Source organism: Phyllosticta citriasiana, assembly GCF_038021145.1.
Source record: "Phyllosticta citriasiana strain CBS 120426 chromosome Unknown IWZ02scaffold_12, whole genome shotgun sequence".
NCBI classification, from domain to species: Eukaryota; Fungi; Ascomycota; class Dothideomycetes; order Botryosphaeriales; family Phyllostictaceae; genus Phyllosticta; species Phyllosticta citriasiana.
Genome location: NW_027117289.1, coordinates 980539 through 1001025, shown reverse-complemented (window position 1 = coordinate 1001025; position 20487 = coordinate 980539). Strand labels below are relative to the sequence as shown.

General features: G+C 48.9%; 4 protein-coding genes across 4 annotated transcripts; all 4 read right to left on the bottom strand.

Annotated features, from left to right (window-relative positions):
• Window positions 1–4269: 4269 nt before the first annotated feature.
• On the bottom strand, window positions 4270–6324 carry IWZ02DRAFT_62266 (benomyl/methotrexate resistance protein). Its single transcript, XM_066770974.1, has 4 exons — window positions 5985–6324; window positions 5917–5935; window positions 5485–5868; window positions 4270–5438 (listed from the first exon to the last, which is right to left on the bottom strand). The coding sequence occupies exons 1-4, from the start codon at window positions 6196–6198 to the stop codon at window positions 4385–4387; spliced, it is 1671 nt and encodes a 556-aa protein (XP_066620131.1). The 5' UTR covers window positions 6199–6324; the 3' UTR covers window positions 4270–4384.
• Window positions 6325–6973: 649 nt separating this feature from the next.
• IWZ02DRAFT_459544 (uncharacterized protein) lies at window positions 6974–8052 on the bottom strand. The gene has a single exon (XM_066768088.1). It carries the CDS (start codon window positions 8002–8004, stop codon window positions 7387–7389), a length of 618 nt encoding a protein of 205 aa, XP_066620130.1. The 5' UTR covers window positions 8005–8052; the 3' UTR covers window positions 6974–7386.
• A 4540-nt stretch (window positions 8053–12592) lies between these two features.
• IWZ02DRAFT_501670 (uncharacterized protein) lies at window positions 12593–15011 on the bottom strand (the record flags this gene model as incomplete). Its single annotated transcript, XM_066770283.1, has 3 exons — window positions 12593–13645; window positions 13747–13990; window positions 14260–15011. The coding sequence occupies 3 exons, from the start codon at window positions 15009–15011 to the stop codon at window positions 12593–12595; spliced, it is 2049 nt and encodes a 682-aa protein (XP_066620129.1).
• A 2516-nt stretch (window positions 15012–17527) lies between these two features.
• On the bottom strand, window positions 17528–20360 carry IWZ02DRAFT_383154 (spindle pole body component alp14; the record flags this gene model as incomplete). The annotated part of the gene is made up of 3 exons (XM_066765260.1): window positions 17528–17584; window positions 17640–20031; window positions 20092–20360. The coding sequence occupies 3 exons, from the start codon at window positions 20358–20360 to the stop codon at window positions 17528–17530; spliced, it is 2718 nt and encodes a 905-aa protein (XP_066620128.1).
• Window positions 20361–20487: the final 127 nt, after the last annotated feature.

Genomic DNA, 20487 nt, shown 5'->3' with positions numbered 1-20487 from the left:
TTACGCCCTTACTAAAATAGCGCTAGTTAGTTATCTATATAAGTACCTAATAAGCTAACTTAGGCTTCCTATTAGGGGAGGAATATCGTAATAGCTATTAGACGCTAGTAATATAAGTATATATTAGATACTAGTAATGTAAGCATATTATAACTATGCCCTTACGCGATTACTTAATAAGCCGAAGCTAATTATAACTAAGCTACGTAAACCGGCTAAGCCGTATAAGCTAGTAGTACTAATAGATAATAAATACTCCTAAGGATATATAGCCTACTTAACGGCTAATAAAACTTTACGTAGTAATAAGAAGATTAATTTCTTATCTATTTTAATAATATAACTAAAGTAGTAATTTACGTAGTAAAGAGAGAGTTTAGTTCTTATTTCACTTCTTATATAAATATATATAGAAGATAGAAGAGTATATAGCATCTTCTATATTTATAATAATTAAGAAGACTTTACTTAACTTTATCTTTTAACTACTTAACTTTAATTAAGTTCTTTTTAATTTTATATACGTCCGACTAAGTAGATAGCCTCTAGGCGAACGCCTATATATTAGCCGCTTAACGATTCATAATATCCTACTCTATACTAATATAATATATATAGCTATAGTAAGTTAATCTATACCGTCCTAAAAAAGATTAAAAAGCCTCTCTCCTTAAAGCCGCTCTAAGTTATCTATACTAACTTAAGCTTAAGAAATATATAGTTATTAGGTAGGAAAGAGTACTACGTTACTTTTATTAATAACTATTTATAGTACTACTAGATCTACTTTCTATATAAGAAGTTAGATACGCGCGATACTATAATAGAATTTATTTCTATAGTAGAGCGGTAATTTAAAATAAAGGTTAAGAGAATTATCTCTAACTATAGTAGAGAGTATTTAGATAGCTATTTAGTTAAACACTTCTAATTAAATAGCATCGTATATAACCTCCGTCCTACTTACGCCTATAAGTCTAATAGTACCGCGGAAAGGGTAAACCGTACTATTATATAGATATCATAATATATTATAATATATACTAATATCCCTTAATTTCTCTAGGCTAAAGCTAGCTCTACTTCTATCTACGTTAAAAATCGAATAATATATGCTGCCTTTCCTTAAGGAATATCGCTATACGAACGCCTTTACGGGAAGAAGCTAAGGATTTCTTATCTCCGTATTTTTAGTTAGAAATGCTTCGTATACATTCCTAAAGAAGTCCGTAATACTATATCGAAATTCCTTCTAAGGGTATATAAGGGCATTATAGTAGGCTATAGAATCTCGTTAAAGGTCTATTATATTTACCTTCCTAGATAGCGTAAAGTTAAGGTAGTTTAAGACGTTACCTTTACCCCTTTTAAATTCCTAAGTAGCTATTATATTAATAGCGACTAAGACTCTAACGAAATAGATTAGGAAGTAGGTTAAATTAATTAAAATAAACGATACCGTAACGATAGTACTAGTTATAATAACTATAAAGGTAGTAAAATAGATGTTACTATACCTTAAACTCTAGAGCCTACTAGGCGCTTATCTTAATTAACGAAGGGTAAACCGCCTTAATAGTATAATAATAAGACTAAGTCGTTAGAAAAGAAGAAGAAATCTATAACGCCTTATAGTTCCCTCTAATAAAGACCGTATACTACTACCTATATTACTAACACGATAGTTAATATAGATAACATTCCTTAGACATTCCGGGATATGCTTAATAGTAATAAGAGCGACTCCTAGATAGCTACTATACGTAAGAAGATAGATATACTACGCTTAAACGACGTCCTATAATATATTAAGAAGAAAAGTATAAGAAATCTCTAAGAAGTCGGCTCCTACTAGGTTACCGCTAAGAAATATCTTCTAAATAGTAAATTATAAATGTATAAAGTACGCCTTATTACTTAAGGCTTCTCTTAAATTCTAGGACGTAACTTTATTAAGACTTTTACTCCTATTACTAAATATAACTCCCTCTAACTTCTTATTAGCTTAGTAATAAGAAATAGGTAGGATATAGAGTAATATAATGTTACTATAGCCTACCTCTATAGTAAAGTTAAGGAAGAGATTTATATAAGGATTTCTAATAGCTATATCCGTTTCTTACTACTACTAGGACTACTAAATAAATATACCTTTTATATTAAGAAATGCCTCTATAGATTACGGTAGTTAGGACGTAGTTAGTATACTAAATTTATTAAGATTATAGATAGTATAGGATTTATAACATCTAATTTTAACCTATATATATTTATTAACTAAGACGGTCCCTTCTATATCCTCCTATAGGTTAATAATATAGTACTAACTAGAGTATAATGTAAAATAGTATCGGTTAAGCATTAATTAGCTAACTAATTAGCTATGAAATTTCTTAGTCCTATACGGAACATACTTAGTATAGAATTAATCCTAAAGGGAAAAGGATATATGCTATTATAACGAAGCTACGCTAAAAGGATCCTATAATAATTTAATATAGCGGATTATAATCTAATTACGACTCTACTAGAATTAACTAACATACCTTAAGTAATAGAGGACGAGTCCCCCTATTAGTAAAATCTTTATTAATAACTTACTAGCTCTATCTAGTACTTAGTTATAGGAACTTAACCTAATCTAGCTTACGCTACGGGCGTACTTAGATACTATAATACTAATCTATAAGAAAGGCATTATAAGCTAGTAAAGAGAGTACTACGCTATTTAAAAGGGATAGTTAACTTAGGTATTAAATTTAAGGCTCCTACTAATAGCATCTAGATACTAAGTAACATTATTAATATTTATACTAATATATTATATAGATTAGATATCGATACGCGGTAATCTACGTTAGGAGTAATTTATATTTAGAATAATACTATATTATTATAGTCTTTAAAACTCTAGAAGACGGTATTAAACTCTTCCTATAAGGCTAAATATATTACTATAGCGTTAACTATATAGAATATCTAATAGCTTTAGACCGTAATACGGGATATAAAAATATTACTATAAATTAACTTATATATTAATAGCTAAAGTACTTAGAGCTTATTATAAAATAGAAGGATAATAGATTAGATAAAATATATTAATATTAAATACTACTATATTTAGGAGAGGTTTAATATAAAGGACTTTAATATAGTCTATATTACTTTAAAAGATAATAAGGTAGATTAGCTTACTAAATAATTACCTAGACTAGCGTTTACGGAATGCTATTAGGCGCTTATAGAAAGTACCCTAGAGGACTATTAATTAGAGAGTACCTTCTATTAAGCGCCTTAGCTATACTAATAGCTAAGTTACTACTTACTTACTTTCGCTTAAAAGGGACTAGCCCTTACCTGTTAGGGACTAGGTAGGAGGATGTGGCTTAGTGTCTTGGCATTACTATTAGATCGCATCAGTCCTGCCGGACACTTAGAATGAACATCTCACTTCACTCATCACTGAATTATCAGAATTTGGGACGCACTGCACAGCGGGAAATTGCCTTGCTGTATGCGCATCAATCTCTACCAATGCATGGATATCCGCTGTTGAAAAGGTGGGGAGGAGGGTGCAGAATCTGCGTGCTGTTGTCTGGGGTCGTGAGCTGGCTTGCTTGTCCTGCCGATCTGCTGGACGCAGCCAGGGATTTGGGAAGAGAGATCGAGATGCTGTGCGCATGAAGATGTAGGCGCAGGTTTTTGAGGGTGAGGTTGATGTTGGGAGGGAGGGGGATGGAGAAGAGAGGTGTAAAGAGAGAAGAGGAGGAGAGAGAAGGAGAGCGCAGGCCGCTCCCAACACCATCACCACCAACCTTAGCATCTCAACCATCACAACCACCACAACCCCCTCCTCCCCCTCTTCCCATACAACCAAACGAAAAGCGACCCGGTACAACAAGTCAACGACAAAGCAAGTCAAAACAAGACTTAGCCCACACCCGGATAAACACTCACCAGACTCGCACCAGATCGCCCACCTTTACTCAAAGCGGCAGCGTAAGCGAGATGCGGGACCCAGCGGCGCGCGCGTGCGAGACAGGGAAGCAGTGGATCATAGCATTAAGGTTGTTTGGACGACGTGTCGTGGAGTTGGAGATTTTATTGGAAAGAGCAAGTTGGAGTGAGAATGTGGTCAGATTATGTAGGTAGCTATGTCTGGATTATGTGCAATGTGATGTCGTGGGGTAGGGGCGGGCATCTAGGTATCTATCTGTCTGTCCGTCTACTCTACTGCGTACGCCTCAAGCTGCTTTTTGATGCCATGCGATGCTTCATCCATCCACGTCGCCCAACCATATGCCAAAAGATGCCAACGCCAAAGAAAAATCGTGAACCGAACCAAAAAAAAAACTCATCACTGACCTCCTCTTCTCTTGCCTCATCCCTCACACGGATACTGGCTCTTACTCCTCAAGAACGCGCCCCAACGCATGAAACAACACGGAATAATCGCCATAGCAACCGTGACGAACCCCAACAAACTCGTCGCCCACCCCGTCCCCAACGTCTCATACATCTGCAAAATGAAGAGCGGGAAGACGGCACCCAGGATATACCGCAGCAGCGAGCAGGCGGCCATGGCGCTCGCGCCGTAGCGCGGGCCGTACGTGTTCATGAGGTACGCGGTGCAGGCCATGAAGATGAGCAAGTTCGCCGTGCCGAACAGCGCCTCGCCGATGATCGGCACGATCCAGTGCACGCGGTACTGCGCCGTCCAGCCGAAGAGAAACAGCGCGATTGGCAGCATCACCGTGCCCGGGTAGGCGATGTACAGCGTGAATTCGGGCGGCGAAGTGTAGCTTGTGCGCAGCGGTTGCGCGTGCGCCGACTCGACGACGCCGGATTCGAGGGCGCCGGGGTCGTCGGCCGGCGCGTTGACTTGCGTCGATGAGGTGCGGTTGCTGGCGTTTTGCAGCGCGAGTTGCTCTTGCTGCGCGCGCCAGCGGGCCACGCGCGGCTTGTCGAAGACGTAGCTGTTGGTGGTGATGGTCGTGAAGCCGATGAGGCAGCCGGCGGCGAGACCGAGGAACGTGAGACCCTGAGAGCCGAGCGAGAAGCCGTAGAATGTTTCGAAGACGTATGCGGAAGACTCGAAGAAGGCGTATTGGACTCCGAAGATGAAGGCGACGTAGAGACTGAAGAGACCGATGATGGGCTCGGTGAAGAGCATGTGGATGGGACGACCGAGAGTGTTCATCAGTACGACTTGGATTCCTTGCGCTGCTTTCGAGGCGCGCGATGCTGCGGTTTCGGTGCGCTGTAGCTCTGCGTCGCGGCCTGTTTGTTTCTTTGCGCGGATTTTTAATATCTGCTTCTTGTACGTCTCGCTCATGAAGAATGCTGGCGTCAAAAAGGCAACGACGAAGAAGAGAATGGTCCATTGCGTCCAGCGCCAATCTTTCCCTTCCACGACAAATCCTCCAAGCAGAGGCCTGTCTGCGTCAGCAGAAATAGACAAGAGAAAGTGGCCTTACTTACCCAAAAGCAGGTCCCAGGAACGGCCCGCACACAATCAATGCCGTTGGGACTGTGCGTTCATGGGGAGCCCAAACATCTGATATGCTGCCATTTCCAACGCTCAGCGCTGGGCTGCCAAAGCAACCAGCAAAGAAACGGCAGAGAATCAAAGCTGCAACGCTCTGCGAGAACCCAGCACCCAGAGTAAATAGCGCAAATATTGGCGTACAAACAAGATAGACAGCGCGTCGACCAAAATTCTCACTGCAGGGTGAAGCAATAAGAGGTCCGAACGCGAGGCCGAGTGTATAAAAGGAGAATGGTAGGATGGCCACGGTCGAAGAGACACCAAATTCATTCATCAACTGGGCGCGGCCAGGCGTGTATATGGAAGATGAGAGGGTGCTGCTTCTTGTAAGTCGGCGCTCTCTTTCAGTTCAGGGATCGACATACGTGATGAAAGCAATGCTTGCTATATCTTGTTAGCAAAGGTCGACTGCACTAGCCGGAGACAGTCTTACTTGGTATGAATGTATGGAAACATCTTTTGCCAAAACTCCAGTTGTGGGGGTTGGCAGGGTCGTCAGCCCAGTCAATCTTTTCGAGCACCATATTGTCCTGAACGTCGTCGTCGACATGGGGCGCCAGGTCTCCAGGGTACGGGAGGCTCTCTGGAGGAGCTGAGCCATTATCAGAAGTTTGTTCGTGAAGACTGGTACGCTTTTCGTCATCCATAGCCCCGGACCGCAATAGCTTATAAAAAGTTGTAACGCGAAAGACGACGAAGGATCATCAGGGCCGCACCGTCATTAAGTATACTAGTTTTTCCAGTGGTCAGCAAGGCTCAGGTAGCCACAGTCGCAAAGGCGCAGCTTGAGCAGCGCGGCCCAAGGTCCACTCTCCAGGCATGGTGGGCAACGGACGGGGCAACTTGTATCGCACGGGACGGTGGATTTTGGACGTAGGGCTCCCGGGTTCAGGGATTTCATGCCAGTTGCGACCAGAATTGGTGTTTGCAAGCGGCGGCAGCCAATCAATTTTTTTGTCCTGTTTGCAGCTCGTTTCGCGCATCTACAGGACTTGGCCGTAGCTCGACCCACCGTCACGCCAGTCAGGCTTCGGGAACGAAACACGGGAAGCAGAGTTGATGGACCAAAGCACCCAAGTCCGGGGCCCCTCCGCCGCGGCGAAGCAGGACGAAATTTCGGTCGAAGGTCGTAGGCAGTCAGCTTGACATCATTGTCTGACTGGCCTGTGGTCGCTCTCTTGCCGTCGTTTCAACCAATGCTCCGTGGAGATGGGCCCGCGAAAAGGACCGTCATTGTTCCCCAAGTCTCTTGTCGTCGAGGTGCTGACGCGCCGCAATGGATGTCGGCGTTCAATGGCGACCCCAAGGAATGATAGGAAGCCGATGTCGCAGCTGATGAGAGATTGGTCGAGTGGCTGGTTGGTGTTCGGGGCGCAGATGATGTCGGGAAGACAAGCAGGCAGAGTTGATGATTGCCGCAGGGATCGGCAGAGCCTGACCGGCCCGATGCCGCTCGGCTGCCGCCCACGGCAGCTTGAGTCGATTCAACACCACGACACTGAATCATGACAATCGCCCTTGATGTACTTGGACCTGACGTTCCATTTTCCTGGGCTAACATTATCTAAATGCCCCGTACGCCTGCTGATCCCTCTCCATCCCAGGTACCATTATCCCAAACAAAGACCACTGACGTTATAAACCTCAAAAGCGGCAAAAAACGACGAACTGTACAGTCCTAAAGCCAACTTCTTCGTCGCTATCGTCCTAATCAATCCTCATACGTCTTCCTCCGTATCCACATGCGTAGCCTCACAGTCTCAGGCCTCCAATCCGAATCAGAGAGATCCATGTCCTTCGATAGTTTTTGAAAGAGCCGTTGAGCCGCGGAATCCTCAGGAAAATGTCAGAGACCGGAACACCTCAGCCATCTCAGACGGGGATACATCGAAAGGGAATCCCTCGCCCCCACTGAAATGGAGCCTGCTTCCCTCTCCCCCAAATACCGGGAATTGTTTGCATTCCTCGCAGAATTGAGGATCAAGCATATCGTGGCCAAAGTGGATGCGCACGCACTTGTTGCACCTCGGGCAGCCGTAGTTGACGAATTTGTTGTTGATGAGGGGGCAGACGAAGCAGTTCCACACGTCTGTCGCGCCAGGCCGCGACGCTATCATGGTGTTTATTAACGCTGGCGATATCTCATCAAACTTACTCAGCTTGGCACAGTTGTGGGTAAACATGGTCCTCTGCTTGCCACAGTCCTTGTAGTACTGATTTCTCAGCCTGTCGTTTTTGATCGCATTTGCGCTTAGATTATTGTCGATCTGGGCACAGGCGAACTTTGTGAAATGCCTGATGCGGTAGCATGAAGCGCATGCCATTTCATTCCTGGCACAGCCCCAATTAGAGTCGACCAATGGCCAGTGTCTTTCAGCATTTCTCATGAAGGCGAGCTTTTCTCTTTCCCCGATGAAGGAGACTAGGTCGAGATTTTTGTAGCAGTGATTCATCGCACCGAGTAAAATGGCTGATGGGTAATCCAGGTAGTTGAAGATCTGGTTTTGTGTTTCGCCGAGCAGTGCGCCGATGCAGCCGTTTTTCTTCTCCGCCATTCTCGAAGACGTGGCTGATGGACAGCGTGTGAATTTCGTGGTGTCAGAGTTGGCTTCAGGTCCAGTATGAGGAGGACTCTTGATCGCAAAAGCAGTAGACGGCCTTACAATGGGGCAATGACCAAAGCGGACCACTGGTTGATCGACCCATCGTTGTTCTCACTTAAGCGTTTTCTCCATGAGTCAGTCGTACCTTGCTTCGCCTGTCGAATGCTCCTTGGTCGCAAGTATTGAGCTTGTGGAGCAAGTGCTGTGTCTGCTCACATGAGTACGGTTCGTCTCATGTTCTTCGCACTCTGCTCCGTACTGCGCCAAATCAAATATCAGCTTCCCAATTCTTTATATCGGAACAAGTCGGGCTCGTCGAATTGATGCCATGGACCAAAGGTCTTGCCTCAATGTAATTCGAAGGACTCAGCAGTATGCTACCAGCTGTCCATCCTGGGCTGCAAGTGGTCCAACCTCTTCTTTTTAAATTGGGTAGTCCGGCCATCCCCTCAAACAGTACCCTGCACTACTGCACTGTTTACAACTGGGAAAACAAAAACTACGGCTAAGTGCACACAGCTCACACCCCCCACAGATTTCGCAGATGTCCCGAAGCTGCAAAGATCCGCCGCAACATTGCCATGCGTAAGTACCTCTCGCCTCAACATTCCCGGAATCAGCTGGCGCGCTGAACTCAACGAAAGTTCCAGGCGTGTATATGCGTTTGGAAACGCCACAATCCCTGCAAAACCGTTTGTGCGATTGAGAGTTGCCCTTGGCGCGCTTTTTTCTGACCTGTGGCGACCCAAAAGCTGAGCGCGGTTTAATTAGCCAGCACTTAGTGCAGCCAAAGTAGTCGTCTTTTCCTGGAAGAGGCTCCTGCTCACGCAAGCACGTGAGCCTCTCTGCGCGCGTTGATACTGGAGGGTTGATGACGTCTCGGAAATATCGGTTTGTCGCTGCGAGAAACAAGGCGGAAAGACAGTCTAGATTGAGGAAAATCTGATTCTGGAGTTCGCCGGGAAGCTTGCTGAAGAGACCTATCTCTCCATTCTGATCTTTGCTTGTAAGGATTTGGCTGCTGTCGAATCTTGGGCGGAACGGTATCTCTCTTTTCCCATCTGAGCTTGTAAGGACCTCGCTACGACTGCTTCTTGCGCGGGACGGCTCTGTTGAAGTCCCCGCCATGGTAGGTACCGTTATCCTCTGTGTGAACGCGATGCTCCTAGTATGTCTACTGGTGTCTGGGATTCGAATGGACTCGCTCATGCTGATTCTCGGATATGAAGTCCTTGATAGGACCTGTTCCCTTCACATAGACATGGATGTATCGTCGATATGAAATGGCAAATTGCGTTGGATCAGACGTGCCTGCGAATTGAGAGGGTGGAAATGGACACAGTGGTGGAAGGAGTGGAGCAGATAAGTACTAATAGCTACCGGAACTTCGGCTTTTGGGCAGTGATGCATCCTGCGCGTTGATAAATCAGCAAGGCTAAAAGTTGCTTAAAGTTTAGCAGACAAGATTGAACGAGGTGGTCGAGTCTCCAACGGGTCGGAAGCCAATCGCAACCGTCAGATTAGAATGCCGGGAGTAAAATCTCGATAGGCAGATCAATAAGCAGCATATCTTGAAGACTTTAGATTAAAAACGAAATCTTCAGTGCTCAATTGATCATCGCAACAAATTTACCAGGTATTTGAGCGCCGATGATTGAAAATCAATTCTGCCGTGTCCACTCTACAAGTCCGCTTTCAATCGTAAATTGTACAGCCTGCAATCGATCGTCAGTTCGAAATATCTCCTCCAAACGTGCGCTCCATCACCCTCTGATGTGTCTTCCTGTACAATGGATCAATCTGTCATTCTTGGAACAGCAGGATTCGCATTCCCCGCAGGATTCGCAAAAGAACAACGAAGCAAGACATGACAGCGAAATCTTGCAATGCAATGACAACGGCGTTTTTGAACCAGTCAAGAAGCTCAGAAGCATCGTCCTTTGACAGCGAGTCCTTCGCATTGCTGCTGTGCAGCAAGATGTCTTCTACAAAATAAGGCCCGAGTTTGGTACAGGGGCACCACGGTGCGTGAGAACCGCGTCCCCAACGCTCGCAAAACTCACGTCGCGGCCCAAGCGGCAGTTCTTTGTTACAGCAACATTTCCAACGAAGGGCGAGACCTCAAGCGAAATCCCAAGAAACAGCCGTATTTGTATTTGTTTCCTCCATGGGTTTAGAGACGAAGGAGGATTGGCAGCGTCTAAGACTTTGTGACAAAAGGCGTGGCACACAAGTGTGGGTTTTCTCGAACTAGACCTTGAATGTTCCCTGTTGCCGTCCTTTGTAAACGCTTGAATCTCCCGAGTATTCTGATATAGTAGGACTTGAATGCTCCCCATCAATCATCTGTTCGCGAATATGAATGCTCCTAATCTGCTCTCCACTACTAATTTGACTTTTTTGGTGCGTGCCACAAATTTTGTCACCAGGCTCGTTCTCTGCATACTCGTGCGCCATTGGCTCAAATTCTCCGGGTAGAATTCTTGTCAAACGTGCACATTTGGTGGACTAATGATGGATGAGCGAGAGGTGAAAAGTAGTCGCTTCACGACCGCTCAAAGGACGAACGAAAACGGAAATTGCAGAAAAATGTGTAGAATTGAATGAGTGGATACCACCATATCAGATCAAGGCTTGATGCACTGATATCTTGTCTAAGAAGGTTGGCGACTAAAGGGTTGGCAGATGGCACTGGAAAAGATGTCTGAGTATCCAAATAAGCGGGAGCATCCCAATGCGTTTGTCGGAACAGAACTCCAGAAGCGAAGTGAGCCCTCGATGATCTTGACTGCTGCGCCGGCAGATGTAATTGATAGAGATGGTAGTGCAGGTTGAAGTTGGCCGCAAGTCCTGATGGATTTCCCGTTGAGGCGAAGTTTTGTCGTCATAAGGACCTGGTGCCTCTGAGATTCGGTGTTTCTTCATGGGCTTCTAGGTCATCTATCCAGGGCTTGATGTCAGGAACAAGCGGCCGGTGTAAAACTGGATCAACAAAGATCCTCTTAAAGTTTCCTTCGTAGAGATTGTTCGCTCGTGCGCATGCAGAGCAGAAGCGGTACTTGGCCGCGGTGCCGCCCTTCACACGCCTTCTGGTCACTTGATCGGACCCGAATTCAAGGCGTTTCTTGAGCCCAAGACACACGGTACAGCCGTACAAGTTCTTTGAGAAATTTTGCTCTAGTTGAAGGAGAAATGTGATTTTCTCATTTCTCGTCAAATCAGCTGTGCGTCGGAAGTAGCGATTCGTGGCCCCGAGAAAGAAAGACGATCGCCCATCCAAGTACTGGAATATCTTGTTCTGCAATTCTCCAGGCAGAGCGCCTAAGGTTCCGTTCGCGTCGGTTGTTGTGGCCATGCCTTGAGGATTGATCTCGAAGGCAAAGAGTGGAGACGGGAGTGATCGGAGGTCGGAGGGGGAGGGATGAGTATTTGTTGGGGTTGTGCGGCAAGATTGAGTTTTGAGTAGCTCTGCCAAGGACTTTGCTCTAGCTACCCATCCATGTCGAAGCCAGTGGAAAGAGGCACTGCGTTCCGGGCAGAGAATCATCAAGAAAACATGTTGTGGGAGCGAGACACCGAAGCCTCCAGAGCATGGGAAGAGAGGTCGAGCAGCTCGTCGGAATTCATCTAGTGATAGTCTCCTATCATTCTCTTTTCAATCGATCGCTGTTCTTTCCTTCCATCCCGGAAGGCATTTAGTGACCCCATCGACAGCATATTCCGAATCCGTTGCAACGACAATAGCGTCGAATTTGGTATCCTCCCAGCAACCATAGCGGGGCCTCTCCTCTTACACTGCTTGCATTCCCAATTTCACTCCTTTCTTGACACCGGCTAATTCTGCCTTCTGACCAGTCCTAATGGCGTCGTTATCGAACGGAAATCAGAACTGATCCGATTTACGCGTTCCCATATATTAGCTAGGTTACCCGTGTTAACCTGTACATCCTTGCTATCACCTCCATTCAGGGCCCAACGGGCGGAACAGACTGTCAAGGTCGCCCTTGCCCATGGCATTGACTTGCCCCTCTCACTCGAGGCTTTTCCTCTAGACTTCGTCGACCGTGGGTTATGATTGAACAGACCCCTTAAAAACGCGTCGAATTGGCTTTGCAACCCGCCTGCCCGCAACACTTCGAAATCTTGCCCCCCGACGCAAAAGCTGATGCTGGACAACCAATGATCATGTATTAGCGACACGTAGCGTTTTGAAGCAAGGAAGTCTTTTGCTAATGCAGACCGTCTGCGGATGGCATTCGCAACTTGTTGGTCGACGAAATCCACGAGAGGTCGGTAGTCGCGGCCCCTGAGGGGGAAGACGGCACATTCAGTCAGCAAGTTGTAAATGAGTTTCACACCTAGGCCTGAACCAAAACCCAACTTTGTCGCTCGCATAGCGACGTTACCTATCTCTATGTGGACGGGAAACTTGCGAGTCTCACTGGCCCAACTTTTCCAATGCGTTGACGAGCCTGTTGAATTTCTCAGAGTGCTCATCGGACTTAATGGCGCCTGCCTTGGCCAACTTTTCGATGGGCGAAAATTGAGCAAAGTACCGCGCGCGCTGGCTGGCGTAATATATCTCGTAACTAGAGCGCCAGATGGGATTGGGGTTCAACGGAAGCTCAGCCGGCGCCTCCGTCTCATCATCGTCTTCATCGTCAGTGTCCTCCTCTTCCTCGTCTGAGTCACCAGTCACAACGGCGCCCTCACCATTGTCAATGAATGCCTCGATCGCGTTGGCGGTATCGACAAACAAAATGGGTGCGCATCCAGGAGGATTCTTGGTTGGGGCCATTTTGGCGACGAACAAGTTGCTATTCCCCATTGTTGAAAGGAAGACCATGCCCGCCACGTAAGGAAGCCGAGCTGCGTTGTCTATCATTGGAAAGCAGTCCATCGATGACAGGACTTTGTGGGAGTCTTTTGCGATGGACTGAAGGACCTTCCAGCACTGCATATGCATACGGAAGTAGTTGAAGGTCATTTCGAACATTTCGCCTTCCAGTGCGTTGAACATCTTCCTCAATAGTTCGGGAACCGTGAGTCGCTGCAAACCCTTGGTCTTGTTCATATCCCTTGCTTGACAGCGGGCTTGGCTGCGAGAGGGTCGCGACAGCTTCAATCCAAAGGCGACTTCCCACGGTCTCATACCCTTCACCTCAAAGTCATCATGGCTCCACAAAATGGTCTTTTCCATGATCCTTTTGAGTTCTTCGGGAGTGAATTCATGTCGAAACGAGTTTCTGGCGAAGCGATCGAGGAAGATCAGCGCAAGCGGAGCTTGCATTGCAAGTGGTTTGATGCCAGCTTTGGAGGGCTTGAATTGTTGACGTGCATCCTTGGCAAAAGATGAAGCGGAGATGCCGTGCGTAATAAAGAATCGGCTCAGGTACTGGTCTGGAGTCTCTGGCGATCTGCCTTTAAAGATTGTCTCGCCTTGCAACTCGATGAAGGTCTCCATGTCTTTCCATGTCTTTTCAAGAAGCTTCTCGTGGCGGACAGCATAATAGAGATGATAGACAGACAGAGAGGCGGTCCACATGCTGGCAAAGCTAACTCCGAGTTCATGGAAGTGTGCTTCAAGTTTACATTTCCAAAGACCGCAGTAGACTGGATGTTTGCGAAAGAGGTAGAACGGGTCGTCTCAATCTCTTCGGCAGCCTCGCGCATCTCGTCCCAGGGCCGGACTGCGTCTTCCCGTAGAAGGTGGTGATCATCTAGAAAAAGCTGGACCGCCAGTACATTCCAGAACTGAATTTTGCCGGTCTTCAGGACTACTCTGAAGCCACGGATCAGTTCGTCTTCGGACGGTGATTCGTCGGGGAATGCAGCTCTGACGTGAAGAGTCGCGAAAAGGAAAAATTCAGCGAGCAAACCCTAATCTTCTTCAAATTTTTGCGCTGGCGTTTTGGATTTTCGGTCGCTAGCCGGGTCGTAGAGGCTGCCACGTAACTCGGGCGCGACGATCGGGATATCGTTAGGGCTGTCCCTCATTTCATGCAGGAAACTTTTGAGCAAGAAATATGCGTTCAGCGTGGCCTCCTCTGCCATATTGTAGAACCACGGGGTTTTGTCGTATTTGGACTCCAGAGGTTCACATACATACACGCCGAAATCGATGTGATGAACCATTGAGATTCCTTCAAACTGGGGGCTTTGAAACCGCCGTATTTTTCCATCGAAGCAGACAAGTCGTTTTCCAAGGCACGCGCAAAGTCTATCGCTGTGTTCATCACCAATGAGACAGCGATGGTATCGTAATAGCCATACTTGTAACCAACCCAGAGGTTTTTGATGACTTGGCGAATTAAAATCAGGTCGTACTGCAGCATGGAGCTGGCCAAAGTCATCTCGTAGAAGTCATCAAGCATCTCGGCCTCAAAGTCTGGCGGTGGTCGCTCCGGGATGACGATATCTGGTGCGTCGAGGAACTTCTGAGAGGGCTCTTCAACGTTCAAAGCAGCGAAACTGTTGGAAAATTCTTCGACTCGAGGGTCTGCGCTGCGATTCTGCGGCATCGTCATATTGTCAGGCATAAGCGGAGCCAGAACTTCCGTGACACGCTCCAGGATGCCCACGAAGTACGAATGGCCTTTTTTGGAATTCTCCGAAGCCACACGTGGAGCAGCAGCCGTGCCATGTTTCTTGCGGACGCTTATCGCGCGCTCCAGCGTCTTCGAAAGTGGGGCGGAACCTTGAAACTTGACTTCTTCTTGGCTGCGATGAACTCGGCCAGACTGGTGAAGTCCTTGACGGCGATGACGTATGCGGACTTCGCTGCACTGCTTGCCGTCGCACCTGCAGAGCTTGCTGCTTGCTTGGCTTCCTTGCGCGCCTTCCCCTTGAGTCGTCATGTGGTCTGAGTGCCCGATTTGGTCGTGTTTCGGTGGAGGAGCAAATCTTCAGGATAGCCACAGCTTCGGGCAGTGATGGCGAGCCATGACGCGACGACGTTTGTGTCTTCCTTGTATTGCTGATAGCTCGATTTGAGGAAATCGGACAGTGACGGCGGGACCTGCATGAGCAAAGATCAGGAGGAAGGAGATTTGAAAACCAACGAGGCCTGCCTTACCTGTTTCCAAATACTTGAGCTAAAGGCGCAGCATTCGTGCCGACCTTAGCGACGTGGTGCCGAGATCACGCGCTGACAAAATGTCTCTCGAGACGGTCCGCGGTGTGGTGTTGTGAGGATATTGACCAGTGAGGGTGTGAACAAGCAGGAGGAGCCGGAAGGGCAGCTTGTGAATCGACTTAAGTGAAATAACCGCCGCGACCTGAGCGCGACGACTTAAAAGCAGTCGACTTCACTAGAGTGAGTCGGCCGTAGAAGCTTGACTACAATCACTTGATGTCAATTCTATGAGGCAAAAACTGAAGTTGGCCAAATTGGGGGACCTTACTATGATGAAAGACCTCCAGAGATAAAGCGCAATGAGGTGCTGTGGAAAGGTCAGTCGGCGAAGAAGCAAACGAGCAAGACCAGGCCACTAAAGAGCCAGCACTGCAGTCGCTTGACTGCAATTACTCGACGTCAATGATCTGAGGATGAGGTACAGATTGACGGAGCGGAACGACTCACATTGAGCGAATGCGCCTTCAGGAACGAAGCGCGTTGTGTGATGTAGGGGTGTGTCGGCGTGGAAGCAAACGCGCAAGACGCTAGCACCGCAATGCCTTGACCGCAATGACCTGGCGCCGATGATCCAAGGATGAGGCGCAGACCGAGAATAGATGCACCGGGCGGAAGCACCTCCAGAGACGAAGCGCGATCTGGTGGTGAGGAGAGGTTGGTCGCAAAAGAAGCAAACGAGCAAGAGGAGCCAACACCGCAACGCCTTGATCGCAATGACCTGGCGCCAATGATCCAAGGATGAGGCGCAGACCAAGAAGATGGAAGGCCTCACACCGAGCTGAGTGGAAGCACAGTGTGGTGTCGAGGAGAGGTTGGTCGGCGAAGAAACAAATGACCAAGTCGACTGCCGACCCAAAAGCGGATGCCGTGTCACCACGGCCAATTTATTCACTTACAGTTTCACATGGCATGTGAATGTCGAGCTGCCCACATGTGTTTACAAAGTATTCGCCAAAGTGTCCGAATTACTCTGGAAACGTCAGTGACAAGGCCAAAAGTGCCGGGAGCAAGGCGGACGACAATTAAGTTAACACTTACATTTATTGTCACACCACCTGGCCAATCTACCTATCGACAAAAGGCCCATGACAGAACCCCACGCAGCAGAATCCCCACAGCACCTATATAGTCTCTTCCTCTCCTCTGCGCCCCGAGGTGTGTGTGGGAAAGCTGGACTAAGACAAGCAAATAGGGGCAAGAAGAAAACGTCGCCATAAAACACCACACCCTCTGCATCTGCACCTCAACTTCACCCACTCACTATCCAGCTGAAACCCGAAAAGACGTACATCAGACACCAGTAAACAAGTAACTAGACTAAAAGTGCAGGGGTGACGTGACAGCACGGCGCACAATCATCTGACCAACGACAACATAACACAAGAAAAACAAGAAGCAAGAAACAAGAAGCAAAAGATGGCAAGGAAATGCGACCACGATGAGCCAAGATGGGCTACAGAAGAGAAGATAAGAGAGTCGAGCAAGCTGCTACCTACGACAGACTACATATGTAAGTATAAGAGAGTGTAGACAGACAGCAAGCGGGAGTGAGCGAACAAGCAAGCGCCAAGGAGATTCATCAGCGAGTATCGATCAGGCGAGCGAGCGCGTCTTCTTCGTCTACTACAGCTACTACTCCATCAATCAACCAATCGTACAACCGTCGCCGCTCAGCGCCCCGTCCCGTCGCTCTATCTCTCTGTCCATCCGTCCCGCCATCCGCCTCTTCCGCCACGCCGCGCGCGACATGGCGTCGAGGATGAGAGCTGCGTAGCGTAGCATCGTGGCGTCAAATTCGTTCAAGGCAGGTAGGTAGGTAGGTAGAGGTGAAAAGAGTCAACAAGTAGAAAAAGCCACGCCCGAAAAGTATCCATCCAGCCCAACCAGAGTCCCTTTTCTTTTGAGAGAGAAAGCAAAGGTTTGTACAGCCGCTGCAGCCGTGCACGAGATAGAGAGAGCGGAACGTGTTTGTTGGCTCTCACTCGCCCAGTGCACGGCCAAACAGGAGGAGGTTGAGGAGGTGCGGAAAAAGCCAGCCAGTCCCAATCATTCAACGAAATAGAAAAAACGCCTGGTATCATGCTCTTTCCGTGTGGTGGTGCGACCGACATAGGAAGTTTTTGGTTGGTTCAAAAGAGATTGGTGGACACATCATTCGTCAAGGCGGGAAGAGGGGAAGGGGGGAACGCATCCCGCGAGAAAACTCAGAAATAGCTAGCAGTAGCTCTCATGCCCGTTTCAGTGTTGCGGGGGATGATGTTGCCCTTGCGCTTGTCTCGAAAGTCCTTGTTTGGCCTAGATCCGTGTCAGTCAAATCCGTTGCGTAAACGGCGAAGACTGGCGAACTTACCTTCATCAATTCGATCCTAGCCTTGAGATTCTGCGTCACTTCTGCCGCCCTCTTCCAGCTTTCTGCTCCGCTGCCGCTTCCCAAGTTGGCGGCGGTGCTCATCCTTGAGCTGCTACCTCCATTCTCCGTCGATCCACCTATCGATGGACTGGCACGTCCACCAAGCCCGGAGCCGGAGTGACTCGAACGGCTGCCGGAGCCACCGCGCCTAATTGGACTAAGCTTGCTGTTGCGCGAATCCGAACGGCTCATGTCGCCAAAGTTCTCCCTGCCGTCGAAACCTGGGGAAGTTGGCGTGAAGTTGCGTCTGTTAAACCCGCCACTGTAGCCAGGGTCACCGCCAAATCTGCCGCTGCCTCCATTCATGCCAACGTCGTTGTACACTGCCTCGGTGTTCTGCTCGTACGGTTGAGGACTGGCAGCTCTTACTTGGCGCGCAAGCTCGCGTTTGAGGCGCTCGACCTCCCTCTGCTGCGCCTGCACTGTTGTCTCCGCCGCCTCAGCATCGGAGCGCGCACGCACGAGTTGCGTCTCCTTGGCTTTGATAGAAAGGACGTCCCGAGTGTGGTCCTCAATCAGCTGTGCATTTTGATTTTGCAGCTCGTGGATTTGCGAGGTCATCCGCGCCTTCTCCGCCTTAGAGTCCTCGGCTTGCTTTCGAAGGTGCTCAACTTCGACACGTAGCTCTTCCAACTCGGCCTTTTCGACAGCACCAAGGCCAGAAACCGGCGCGGGAGCAGGAGGTTCGGCAGCCGGCGCAGCCTGAGGCTTTCCAAGTGGACGACCAGCCAGACCACGGCCTGCGGGCCCTCTGGGAGCTGGCTTGGCAGCTAGCGGCTCGGGATCTTCCACGAGTGGTGGCGAAGGTGCACGTTTGGGTGACGTTGGAGCGGCGGTGGCGGGTTTCTTGAGTCCAAGTCGAGATCCGACTTGCGGTTTGGCAAGACCAGTCTTGGGGCCAGTGAGTTTTGAACCAGGCCGGGCGGTTGGCTTCGGGGCGAGCGGTGCTGCTGCTGGCTCTTCTGGCGATGGCGCACGGGGAGCGGCAGCCGGAGCAGGCTTCTTCGCTCCAAAGGCTGGTTTCTTACCAACAGGCTTCTTGCCCGCAGGAGCTGCCGCTGGCTTGGGAGGCGCTGCGGCCTTTGGCTTGTACTTGGCCTTGACCTCTGCCGAGTCGTGGAATTCCTTGATCTTGTTCTTGCGAATGTCATCGAGACCATCCAGATGCGGGTTCATCAGCCGGTCACCCATTATTTTCCACAAAACACCCAGCACCTCGGCACCAGCGTCACGCTGCGTGGCTTGCGATTCCGCAAGGAGCTTTGTAGCGGCTTCTGCGATGCTCTTAACCTCTGGTGGCTGTGGTGCTTCTCTGGTCGACTTAAGTATCCGGATCAACAGACGGGTCGACTCGAGTTTGACTTGGGGGTTCTTGTGTTTGAGCGCTTCGAGGATCTCCTCGAGACACTCGTTCAAGCTAGTCGACGCGACGCATGCCTCAAGAGCAGCGCTCAAGGCATCCGCGACCGACTGTTTCTTCTCTTTTAATCTTTCAAGCATGGGACTGAAAACAGTACTCCGGTACTTTCCAAAACTCTTCCGCAGACCTTTGGCGAAAATCTCGACGCAGTTGGCGGCAACTGTCACCACGGCAATGTTGGCGTCCTTCATCGACTTTGCCAGTCCGCGCATAATGTCATCAAAAGGACCCTCCTCCATTGCTGGCACGTTGATGGCGTTGTGGAGGTCGTCGAGAGCTTCTTTGCGATCTTTCCACTTGGAGGACCCAAGCCTTTCGGAAAAGTCCTTGGGGATTTTGGCCATGACGTCGACAGCCATGTATTCTGGTTCCAAATCAATCTCTCCCTCTTCTTCACCTCCCTCCTCTCCTTCCTCTCCTCCGCCAGTGGCTTCTGCGGCTTCTGCGGCTTCTTGCTGAGACCGCAGCAGTCTTTCTTGTTTTGGCGCCGGCTCTTCTTTGACCTTTTCAAAGAGTTTGTCCAAGTCTGTTTGCTGCACAGGCTTCAGATCGCCCCAGAAGAGAGGCTTCATTGCCTCCTTGAGCCATCGGTAGAATTCCACTGTCAGGTTCTGCGCCTCGGCACGGACGTTCTTGTCGGCATGACCAAAGACTTTGGGTAGCGACTTGAGGATCGGCTTAGGCTCGACCGTTTTGCAGCCGTAGGCGTGTACTATGGCGGTGAGGGCTTTGAGCGTGGCAGCAATGACCTTGGGTTGCTTGTGGGCAAGGAGCGGCAGCATTTCTTCGATGACGGGATCAGCGCGGTCCATCTCGATCAGTAGTAATAGGGCTTCTTGGGCCTTTTGTTGCGCGGCCGGCCGACCAGTTAGACCCTTTTCAACGAGTGGTGCAATGGTCATGCCTCGAGTTCTACAAAACATCGAGTTAGTTCACCGCGAGCCCAGCGCTGAGCTGATGGGAAAGACGTACCTGACGGCACCATTTGTGCCAGCGATCTGGAGAAAGGAGCAATACGCGCCCATGGCTTCGGCCTGGGCAGCGACATTGGAATCTGCCACAGCCCCTTTCCACAGGCTCGCGTCCGAGGTGAACTGCTTGACGACGGGGTCGGTCTCTCCCACGGCCTTGTCAAACTCTTTTGCGGCGGCCTCATATCCTTCCTTTCTGACCTTCCAGTTTTTGTGCTGGAAGCGGTCGGGCAGCGGCAGCGAGGAGAAGTCCTCTTCCTGGTCCGCCATGGCGATGGCTTGCGGGGGATGGAGTTGTGGTTGAGCTGGAGGGGATCGAAAATCAGTAAAGCCGAGGAGAGCAGACTAAGAGCGAAGTCGTTGGGAGCCAGGTCGAGGGCGCATAAGGGCCCCTCTT